The following is an 11,228-nucleotide window of genomic DNA, read 5'->3' as shown; positions in this document are numbered from 1 at the left end:
TCTAACTTTATTCCTCCTGCCTGGCAGGATTCCTTTTCTCTCTCACTGTCTCCTAACATGCCTTCCCTCTTTCTTCTGTGTCCTTATTTGTCTTTGGCCAACTGTAGCAGTTTCCACAGAAACCCTACTGGCCAACAGCACCAGAGGTGATTGTTGTTAACCCGGGCCTTAAACGATCCGGTATGGAAATCTCATTCTTTATGAGCTGCATTTTTTGATTTGGCCAAGATTTTAGACTCTTCCTGACACAACCATCTCCAATTATCTGGGCTTGGGACTGGTACTAAAAGTACACTGGTTTGTGGAAGCCCCCATGGCTGGGTTGTGCACTTGAAAGAAAAAAGAAAAAAGTAGCATATAGTAAAAATCAGTATGTAGCATCAATACACCTTCTGATTAACATCATGGACTGCAATCAGAATACATGGTGGTATTTTCATCCTGCTCTCAGGAAATGGAATTATCTAAGGTTGTGATATAAACTCACCCAGATTTTGTCATGGGACTGTACTGAACTGATTTCAGGCGCAGAAACCCAGAGCAGAGACAGCAGATGATTTAACAATATTTTATTAGGCTTAAGCACTAGAAACATAGCAAGGACAAAAAGAAACAATAAGACAGAGTTTGACGTGGCATGGCCTGGGAAACGTGGCTAGGGTGAGGGAACGGGGCCTGAGATGCAGAATGGATATGAGCAGGGAACTGTCACATTGCAGTAGGGGACACAGAGTGTTGAGATGGGAGTGACGAGAATCCAGGGGAGCCGAGTGGTGTGGCGAGGCTGACCTGAGATCCAGGGTCTTCAGATGGAGTGTGATGGCAGGAGGGCAACCAGGTGAGGCACAGAGTGATTTTCAAAATGATTGCTTGGTATCCTGAGTCCAGAGGTAAAGCGCGAGCCAAAATGAATCCAGCAAATGGGTTGATGACAAACTGGCAGTGAATGAACATCAACATGTGGCTTAAATCCCTCTGGCTTGATTGCCTGCAATTGGCTCCAGGTGTGCAGGAGCTGGACTTGGTGGTGGCCCTGCCCAGGGGCGGATCCCAGATAGGTTCAGGAGCCTTATGGAAATTCCAGCCACCCACAGCAGACTATGACAGATTTATCTTTCCTAAAGTAACATAAAGACAACTCATGTCTGAAACCATGGAACAAAAGGGACCACCCTATTAACCACAAGTCTTCATAAACTATCGACACACTCAAATTACAGTATGAATGCAAGACTGATTGAAGTGGTTGTTATGCTGTAATGTGGAAAACGCTAACACAGTAACAGTATTTGGTCATGCTGCTATCACTGATGCCTCAATCACATTTGACAGCTTCTAAATTAACCTTACAAAAATTTTATCCTATTATTGTGGGTTATGATGGTAAGTAGTGCACTGTATCAAAAGTAAATCCTATTACATCATGAAAAGAGAAGAAAAACAACTCAAATAAAGTAACAAAAACATGTTTATTATCAGCAGGGTGTATAAAACCGTTCATTGTGAAAAGTAAATCCACAAAGTTTATGGTCTGATATGGAGGATGAGCATATATTACACCTGTCATTATGAGAAACCATCAAATCACTCCAGCAGAGAGACCTCATGGAAGTATGCTCCCAGCAGCTTGACTCCCTGAATGTAGTTTGATCTGAAAATGGAGAAATAAAGCGATGATAATGGTTTATAATTAAAAAACTCACTTTACCTGTGATCACGTTTTGGCACAGAAATAATCTGGAGATGACAAACATGATCCTCTTCTTTTACCACAAGATTTCATCCGTTTTATCAATAGTTCCTACTTGTTCCACATTTCAAAAGAAGTGAAACGGTGTGAGCTGTGACCAACCTGTTGATCTTTTCATTCTGAGAGTGAGCTCCATCATCAGAGGACCCTATAGGAAGTAGCATGACATTACGGCCTGTGGCCTCCTGGAAGGTCAGGGTGACCGGGATGCTGCCGCCCTCGCGAGTCAGATCAGGCTCGACCCCGAACACTACAGCACAATGAGGAGGATTAGACAATGTGAAACGCAGTCAAAATATGTCATAATAATAATGATAATAATAATAATAATATCATCATTATTATTATTATTATTATTATTATTATTATTAAATCTTTGTTGTCACATCAAAACTGGATATAATTCTATCAGTGGAAATATCTGAAAAATGCCAAAAAATGTTCACAAAAACATGCATTAAACAAAAAAGCTTATAAAGATATGTAGAAAAAAAGTTATGTTAAAAAAAATTGCTTGTCCTTGTGTTTAATGTCCTGAAACATCTGCCAGGAGCTGAAACGTTTCCGCAGGTCCTTCCTCCCTGCAGCTGTCAGACTGTACAATCAGAACTGCTCCCAACAAACATAGATGTTTACATCTGCGCTGTAACTGCAATAAGTTAATTAACCGATTTGCACTACAACCTGGTTTGCCTCTTATCTGTAGTTATTTTTATTTAATTTAATAACTGTACAGTACTCTCTGTATATAGTAACCATTGTCCTTAATGTAAATATGTAAGAAAAATTGTGTATGTTTCTGTTCTGTGACCTGTGTACTGTTTGTTTGTATATGTGTCTTTTTGGCTGCTGTTACAACCAAAATTCCCCTTGTGAGACAATTAAAGGATTATTCTATTCTATTCTATTCTATTCTATTCTATTCTAAACATGGCGAAATATCTGATTTGTCTTAAAGAAAAAGCATCACAATGTAAGCTGTAATAAAGTCAGTTGTACTATGGCAGGAGAAAGTGTTTTACACTTTTGTAATATAATAAACACACAGCTGATTTGAGCTTCGTAGCAAGATAACAGAAATGGGTGCGATTGAGTGAACTCCCGCTTTAATCTAACAGCTTTTATCATTAAGTCCCTGTACCTGTCTTTATGGCCTTTCTCCCTGCCATGTAGTGTGGGTGGTTGAAGTCTGAGACCCAGGCTTTGGCCCCGTGGCCCATGTTCACTTTCAGTTTATTGGGGGTTCCCAGTTCAGCAAACTTCTTCTGCAGATGATCGATGACCTTGAAGAGGGGAAGATAACTTAGACTTGTTGAAGCTTTTATGCAGAAACAACCTGAAGCTAATCATGTGGCTACTTCCAAGTGGCCCACAGTCAGTCCAGGCTCAGATTTAAGTACTAAAACTTAACTACATCTCTTTGTCATGTTAATTCAGAGTCAGTTCTAATAAACTCAATATGTGTGAGATACAGAGCGACCTCTGCTACATTGTAACTACTTGATTATAAAAAGATGACTTGATTTAGGTGAGTGTTGTATGCCATCATTGTGACCTATCACAGTGTTTACCTGCTTCTCCACATCTCTAGGGTCCATGTCAGGCACAAGGCGGATGGAAAACTTGCCGATGACCTTGCGAGGAATAACCGTCTTGGCTCCTGCTTCAGAGAAAGCCCCCTCAATACCATGAAGGGAAAGAGAAGGATATCTCCAGCAGTGCATGAGAATTTGCTCCTATGGTGGAAAAAATAATGAAAAATAGGTTCAAAAAGTGTGAATGACCCCACATTATACAGCACATTTCCACCAATGAGTGATGCGAAAAACATATATAATTTCTTTGCCTTTGTGTCATGCAGCAGCTGGTCAACCCCCACATCTTTACAGTACTCATCCAAGTCAAAGTCAATCTTCTCGTACAGCTTTTGCTCCTCTGCTGTCAGAGGCGCCACACTGTCATAGATCCCAGGAACCAAAATCTTACCCCTTTTGTCAACCAGGGAGCCTGTGCAGGAAGTCACAAACACATGATTAAAACTCTAAACTGGCGTAAAATAAGGTGTGTGAGACTAAAAATCACAATTATCAGCTTTACTTGCCCATAAGTGCGATGAGGTCAGTCATGGCCTCATGAACAGAGCCACCAAACACCCCTGAGTGCAAGTCCTTTTCAGCGCACTCCACCTTGAAGTTTGAACGTAAAACACAATTTTAAAAAAACACAAAAAGCTCAAGTATACCCCTCTTAAATTGAAACACTGTCCCCACCACCCAACAACAATAATCCAATACTCCACCTCAATGAAGAAATAACAGATTCCTCTCAGGCCGTAGGTGATGCAGGGTTTGTTCTTGCCCAGCCAGTCGTTGTCAGAGATGCAGATGTAGTCCACGTCTTTAAAGAAAGTGTCCTTTCTAGAAAACACAAGATCATCCAGACCCTCAGATCCAGATTCTTCCATCCCCTCGAAGCAGAATTTGATGTTGATGGGAAGGTCCTGCAACAAGAAGAGAGATGCATAAGAAAGAAAATTTAGGCTCATTTTCTAGAGTAGAAATAATCTTTTAACAACCAACAATCTGCCAATCAGTGGTGTACTTTAACACAGCGGTCCCCAACCTTTTTTGCGCCACGGACCGGTTTGTGCCCGACAATATTTTCACTGACCGGCCTTTAAGGTGTCGCGGATAAATACAACAAAATAAAACTAGTACCGGTACCGAAAAAAAGATCTATTCATAACACACGTGAAAAGACCCAGGAAAACAGAGTTAATGGGAAAAAAAAACAATAACAACCCTGAAAACCATACATTTCGCACCAGAGTCTCAACTCTCGCGGCTCAGTACCGGTCCGTGGCGCGGGGGTTGGGGACCGCTGCTTTAACGCACAAATAGAATAGAATAGAATAGAATAGCACTTTATTGTCATTGTACATGTACAATGAATTTGTGGGTGCTCCACTGAATAAATGTAAATAGTAGACAGCAGGAATGCATGTTTTACATTTCTCAAAATGAGCTAACAAAGCTGAATATGAGTCCAGACTAAGGATTTAATTGATGATCTTAGGTGTGATATTTTTTATATAGATAAAAATAAATACTGTACATTCACCAGCTGGGATTTACTTTCTCTGACTAAACACCCATTAATGAAATTCCTAACTAAGGATATACTCTAATTTTATAGCTAGATAAGGTCACATTTTTGTAAATAGGCTAAAATTATATTTTTAAAATAGTACAAATGACCTGCATATCTTTTTAGAATACAGTGATGTATAGTAGCTATTCTGCTTTATCATCACTGTACAAAAAAAAAGAAAAACATTAATGACATTTTAGTATCAGTGCACATTTACAGATTCTGAAATATACCATCACACCTCAATATACTCCTGTCAGTAATTTCACTTCAGTGTTTAAACACAGCCAACTTAGCATGTTAAGCCACTTCAGGGTTGTTTTAGGACACACTAAAATATCATATCATCTTTAAACTATCTAAACTTGAAACACCTTTTGTTGGCCAGCTTAAATCTGGCAGTAACTGTACCTTTCCGATCTTCTGATACGCTTCAATGCAGTTAAACCAGGCCAACACTGGACCCTTGTCATCATTAGATCCTCTTCCATAGAGCTTACCTACAAAAAGAAAACTTTATTTCAGTTTCAAGGTTCTAATGAGAAGATAGTGGAGTTGAAAAATGATACTAAGGTTATGTTTATTACGTAGTCAGCAGACGACAGTGCCCCGTTTTAAGCTTGTTTAAATCATGACTAAGATTATGTGTAATGATATGAAATCCTTTTTCATGATACAAAAAATGATCTGCAGCAGGTTTTTGTAAAATGTGACATAAGCAGCACTAACACAGCTGAGGCAGGCAGGAATGATACAGCGAGAAGAGGATGTGGCATTTTGTGTCATCTGACTCTCACCAGAAAACACACAAGACTACGCGTGCTCAATTTTGTGGCTCTAAAAAAACCCAAACCTCTCCTACCTGTCCCGTCAAAAAAGTTTTTTAAATGCAAACATGTAGGGTAGAGCAGCAAAAATTATTAGGTTACCTTGTGCTACACAGTATTAAAGAGTCTGTAAGATCGTGCACAACAGAGTCAATCTGTGTTGTTTAACACAAAACAAAGAAGCCTTAAAGGGTTAAAATTATTCAGGTGCAGCTTTTGCATTACTGTGTGGAGCATAACAAAGCATAGACACCAATTCAGGAATGCTGCAGTGACTTAGTTATGTGAACAAACAAATGCACAGTCTGTGAAATAAAGGACCAGTCATGACTCACAAGGGAAAGTAAGTAAGTAAAGTAAGTAAAGTAAAATTGTATTTATATAGAACCTTTCAAGATAAAATCACAAAGTGCTTTACAAAGGCAGAAAACAGACATTAAAATCTAAAACAAAACAAAATCAACCAAAAGCGGGTTTAAACAGATACGTTTTAACTGCTTTTTAAAAGACATGACTGAGTCCACAGATCTCAAACTCAAAGGGAGCGAGTTCCAGAGTCTGGGAGCCACTGATACAAACGCTCTGTCACCTTTTGTTTTTAACCTTGTATGCGGGACAACCAGCAACCCCTGGTCACAAGACCTCAGGGACCTGCTGGGGTGATAAGAAAGAAGAAGATCACTTAAGTAAGTTGGAGCTCCACCGTGCAGGGCCCTATAAGTCATGATTATGATCTTAAAATGGACCCTGAACTTGACAGGGAGCCAATGCAGCTGAATCAGCAGGGGAGTGGCATGGGAGTATTTGTGATGCTTTATCAGAAGCCTAGCAGCAGCATTTTGAACACCCTGCATTCGTTCCAGGGAGGCATTACTTAAGCAAGTAAACAAGGAATTACAATAGTCTAAGCGAGATGAAACAAAAACATGAATAATCATTTCCAATTCGGAACGTGACACAATGGGACTCAGTGATATTTCTTAAATGGTAAAAACAAGAGCAAACCAAAGATTTAACATGTGTGTCCAGCGTCAGAGCTGGATCAAATGTAACACCAAGATTCCTAATGGAGGATTTAATATAAGAAACAAGAGGGCCTAGATTTTTAACCACAAGGAGAACAAATTTCTCAGGAGAAAAGACAATGACTTCGGTTTTATCAGCATTTAGTTGAAGGTAATTACCAGCTATCCAATCTCTAACGGAATCTAAGCAGGACTGCAAGATTTGGAGCTTAGAAACATCAGGTGGCCTAAAAGAGATATATAGCTGAATATCATCTGCATAACAATGATATGAAATATCAGAGAAAGAGCTAAGAAGTTGCAGAAGAGGGAGTAAATACAACAAAAACAATAACAGTCCCAAGACAGAGCCCTGAGGCACCCCATAGGCAAGAGAGCTGACGGAGGATCTGAACTTAGAGGTAGCCACAGAGAAAGATCGATTTGACAAATAGGATTTAAACCATTTCAATGCGGTACCTGATACACCCACCCAGTGGTTTAATCTATATAACAAAATAAGATGATCAACAGTGTCAAAAGCAGAGGTCAGATCCAGCAACATCAAAACAGTGCACTCTCCAGCATCATAATTCATCAAAATATCATTAGACACTCTAAGAAGTGCAGTTTCGGTAGAGTGAGCCTTACGAAAGCCAGATTGAAATTTATCAAGAATGTTATGTTCATCTAGAACAACTGTGAGTTGCTTGGCCACAACCTTTTCTAAAATCTTGGCAATAAAAGGCAATTTTGAGATAGGTCTGTAACTGGAAAGCAAAGAAGGATCAAGTTTAGGCTTTTTTAAAAGTGGGTGAATGACAGCACTTTTACAGTAACCAGGGACCTGACCAGAGAGTAGAGATGCATTAATAATTTTAAGAACACTAGGATCAATAGACTCAAAAACATTTTTGAACAAAGACCCAGATAAAATATCAAGGGGGCAGGAGGATGATCTAATTGAAGTAACCAGCTTCAACAACTCAGGTAAAGACACTGGTGAAAATCTTTCAAATCTGACAGGCTTAAGTAAAATCGGAACAGGCAAATGGTACATGGAGGGAGAGATGTTGCTCCTTACATTGCTAACCTTTTCAACAAAAAGGAAAGAAAATTTTCACAGTCTTCATTCGAAGAAATTGGGACAGCAGCAGAAGCCGGAGCAACAATATCCCTAATAGTGTCAAATAAAACCTTAGGGTTACCTCTGCTCTTAGAGACTAGGTTTGAAAAATAAGCAGCCCTTGCATCACGAATTGAAGCGTTAAAGGAAACTAAAAGGTCTTTTAAATGAAAGAGATGAACCTGTAAACAAGTCTTTCTCCACAAACGCTCAGTTTTACGACAGACAGGCTTTAAACAGCGAATGCTGTAGTTTATCCAGGGCGAGGGTTTTGTAACAGGGGGCTAGTCTAGTTTTAATATAACTTCAAGATGAAAGATAAAAAGTTACTGAATTCCTTTAAAAATTGACCGTTAGGTCCAGGTGGACAATAAACTACAGCACAGTAACACGGATCTTTAATTCCAATTTTAACCAGCTGTAGTTCGAACGTTGACATTTTTTCAACCATCAATGAGCGACAGTGAAACCAGTTTCGATACACCACAGCCAGTCCTCCGCCACGACCAGAAGTCTGCGGCCGACTGACAAAGGAGTACCCGCCCGGGCAAAGTTCGATAAGGGAAGAATAGTCACCATCACGCTGGCAGGTTTCAGTTAAAAATAATAAGTCCCGTTTTTTGGAAAGAATAAGATCATTCAATAAGAACGTTTTATTTGTCATAGATCGGGCATTGAGAAGCGCCACGCTCAACAATTAATAAGTCAAAACATTACCGACACTGACCCGTTTTAGGGGGCGTAGAAACTGGGGGTTCGATCACTTGAGCCTTTTTGCCTTTTCACTTGCAGAGTCTGTTTCACCATTCTGTCATGTGACCTGCTGAGGTTACCTGAGGCAAGGTGTGAGTGGAGGTTGAAGTGCCCAAATAGGATCTCAAGTGTAGGTGGCTGACAGCTGGTGTTCTAATCCACCACCTCCGTTCAACGATGGTCTTTCACAGTAACAACCTTTGCACAATCTTTGAAGCTTTGCTAAATGGAAGTGTTCAGGCAAGGTCTCAACCTTAAACTCATATGCTGGTAATGGCCCACATCTTGTTTTCTTCACATCTTGGCTAATGTGATGACTCGCATGATCAACAACCCTCAGAACCTCCTGAGAAAAACTATTAGGGGTTAAATACCTGAGACACAACCATTTGTTTTAGAACTGAAAAAATCTCTTGGATGAGAATTTAAAACTTAAAGAAGGCCAACAGCCTTCTTTTTTCAAGCTCTCAATATACTTCTGTGACTTGTTTTATATTTCTTATCTTTACCTGTTAAAAATACATTCACCCAGTGTTCCCAGTCTACATAGTTAAGCTTGTTGATAGCATGTTTTCTCTTAGTTATGCTACCTTACAGGATTCGCACACCTCACTCCACACATCCTCATCCTGCATTACCTACCTGTTGATTGGATTTGGATTTGTTTTCAGTATTCTCCTCTTACCGTCTTTCTCCACCAGAGTAAAAGGCTCTGTGTCCCAGCCGTCACTGATGTTTGCTGGCTGAACATCAAGGTGCCCGTAAATACACACCGTCTTCTTTGCTGGGTCTGATCCTAACTGCCCCAGAATGATAGGAGGCAGGGGGATCTCCTCTCCCGAGGGAAGCTGCATGAATGAAACTTAATCTGAGTGACCATTTAAAAACAAGGTCCATTTATGGTGAAATTTAAGAAAAGAAAGATCATGCAATATGCAAATCATTAACCCATTAAGAAAAGTAACCTTCTGCTTGCCAACGTCCACCAACTCCACAGTCCCTTCCAGCTTCTTGATGTCCTTGGCTGCCATCTCCATCATTTTTTTGATCTCCCCGCGCTTCTCAGGCAAAGCAGAAACACTCTGGACACCCACCCACTCAGCCAGGCGCTGAGGACAATTATAAACAAGTAATTTAAAGAAATTAAATTAAAAATGGGTTTTTTATACCTTTTATAATTTTTTCTTTTCTTTTCTTTTTACTATTTCATGCAGTTAATTATTGCACAAGAATGAGCCAATGTGAGTGATTTTTAGGACATCAGACCCACAAAATTTAACTCAAGCAGCAGTTATAATATCACTGAATCTTATCAGGAAAACTGGTTTTACAGTTGGAACCTACTATAATCCCAGCTTAAGTGAATGAGTTGCAAATCTGTCCTGTTTTTAGTTAGCTCAATATGCCATTAAATCAAGTGACAATCACACAAAAAACTGAATGATTAAGCAGCTGCACTATATAGTTTTTTCTGAGTGATCTTACCTGCACATACAGGTCCTGGTGGTCGTCCACATACTTGAAAAGTTCAGTGAGATGAGACATTTTTGGTAGTGATGGGAGCTGAGGGTTAAACGAGCAGACTGGTGTGAGTCTACGTCTGGGTTTGTGCAATCTTATGAGAGGACAAATACTTCATGTACGCATGCACTTCACGTAAATGATGAGATTTCCAGCCAAACTCATTTCACTTCATAATTTTGCAGAACTATAGCTGCAGTCGATTGGAGCTGCAGGCTTTCAGAACAAAACAGTGAGAAAAAAGCCAACACGTATAAGGCTTACATTACAAAGCTTTGCCATAAAATGACAATAAAAGAGAATTCTCATTTTAGATCTGCACAGAGGTTAAATATGGAATTTATTTTTTTTTGTTTTATTTGGGTAAAATGTCATTTAATTGTGTCAAGAAAGCCATAAATGACGATCAAATTGTGTCATGCTGAGTGAGAATCTGAAAATAAAAAATGAAATACTCACATCGTAATTTTCCACAGGTGTGCACTGAATGCCAACAATGGCAAGTGAAGTGAAAGTATCTTGAGTGTAATCGCTAAGCAAAGCGAAAGCAAATCAGGTAGTTGAAGGAAACGGTTTCCAGGGCCTACTCCGTGGATCGGCTTCCTTCGAGGCGTGGACGTCTATCAGCAGAGAATGTACCTTCACCTATCAGCAGAGAATGTCCCTTAGTCTGTAACACAGTCAAATATATTCTCAAGTAATATTCAAGCATGCCATTCAGCGTGTTAGTACGAGCTCGGGAGCAGCTTGGGAGAACAAGAAAACAGAGACTGCTTCAGATTGTCTTCCCAAATTGACTCAACTTTATTCACAAGTACAACAGTTTATATAGAGGGTAAAATTCATGAGACAGCAGATTTATCAGTTTAAACCAGTACAGACCAAGATAAGGCAGCGTCTTCCTGCCCTTGGGTGAAGAAGCATCCTTTGTGTAGTTTATCAGTTCAGCTACAATTGTGATTATCTCAGCGACATATTTTCAAGGCACAAAACGAAGAGTTCTTTCATTAGTGAAATCTGAAACAAACCATTTGGCCTTCAACAGGCGTCTAAAAGATTAAGAAACTAATGTAGCTGAGGGAGTGATCTCTGTGGTA

At 39.7% G+C, this 11,228-nt stretch overlaps 1 protein-coding gene across 2 annotated transcripts; it reads right to left on the bottom strand.

Moving 5' to 3' along the window:
* Nucleotides 1-553: 553 nt before the first annotated feature.
* On the bottom strand, nucleotides 554-10,730 carry LOC113015335 (cytosolic non-specific dipeptidase-like). Of its 2 annotated transcripts, XM_026157343.2 has the most exons (13): nucleotides 10,591-10,730; nucleotides 10,096-10,173; nucleotides 9,576-9,719; nucleotides 9,296-9,458; nucleotides 5,312-5,400; nucleotides 4,050-4,250; nucleotides 3,852-3,936; nucleotides 3,597-3,757; nucleotides 3,322-3,486; nucleotides 2,892-3,033; nucleotides 1,853-2,000; nucleotides 1,561-1,651; nucleotides 554-1,118 (listed from the first exon to the last, which is right to left on the bottom strand). In XM_026157343.2, the coding sequence occupies exons 2-12, from the start codon at nucleotides 10,153-10,155 to the stop codon at nucleotides 1,585-1,587; spliced, it is 1,425 nt and encodes a 474-aa protein (XP_026013128.2). In that variant the 5' UTR covers nucleotides 10,156-10,173; nucleotides 10,591-10,730; the 3' UTR covers nucleotides 554-1,118; nucleotides 1,561-1,584. The 2 variants fall into 2 exon arrangements, with proteins under 2 accessions (XP_026013128.2, XP_026013127.2); XM_026157342.2 differs by lacking the exon at nucleotides 554-1,118 and having other exon boundaries at nucleotides 1,451-1,651.
* Between the last annotated feature and the right edge of the window lie 498 nt (nucleotides 10,731-11,228).

Source organism: Astatotilapia calliptera, chromosome 22 (genome assembly GCF_964374335.1).
Source record: "Astatotilapia calliptera chromosome 22, fAstCal68.1, whole genome shotgun sequence".
In the NCBI taxonomy this organism is placed as follows: Eukaryota; Metazoa; Chordata; class Actinopteri; order Cichliformes; family Cichlidae; genus Astatotilapia; species Astatotilapia calliptera.
Note: the sequence above shows the minus strand (reverse complement) of the source record. Positions and strands in the feature narration are given on the sequence as shown.

Bases quoted from the DNA above. Each gene is read 5' to 3' on its own strand.
- LOC113015335 (XM_026157343.2), bottom strand. From the start codon at position 10,155: ATGTCTCATCTCACTGAACTTTTCAAGTATGTGGACGACCACCAGGAC. The intron at 9,720-10,095 runs GTAAGATCACTC...AATTGTCCTCAG, and splicing joins ACCAGGACCTGTATGTGCAG to CGCCTGGCTGAGTGGGTGGG. The intron at 3,487-3,596 runs GCAAAGAAATTA...TTTCCACCATAG, and splicing joins AGCTGCTGCATGACACAAAG to GAGCAAATTCTCATGCACTG.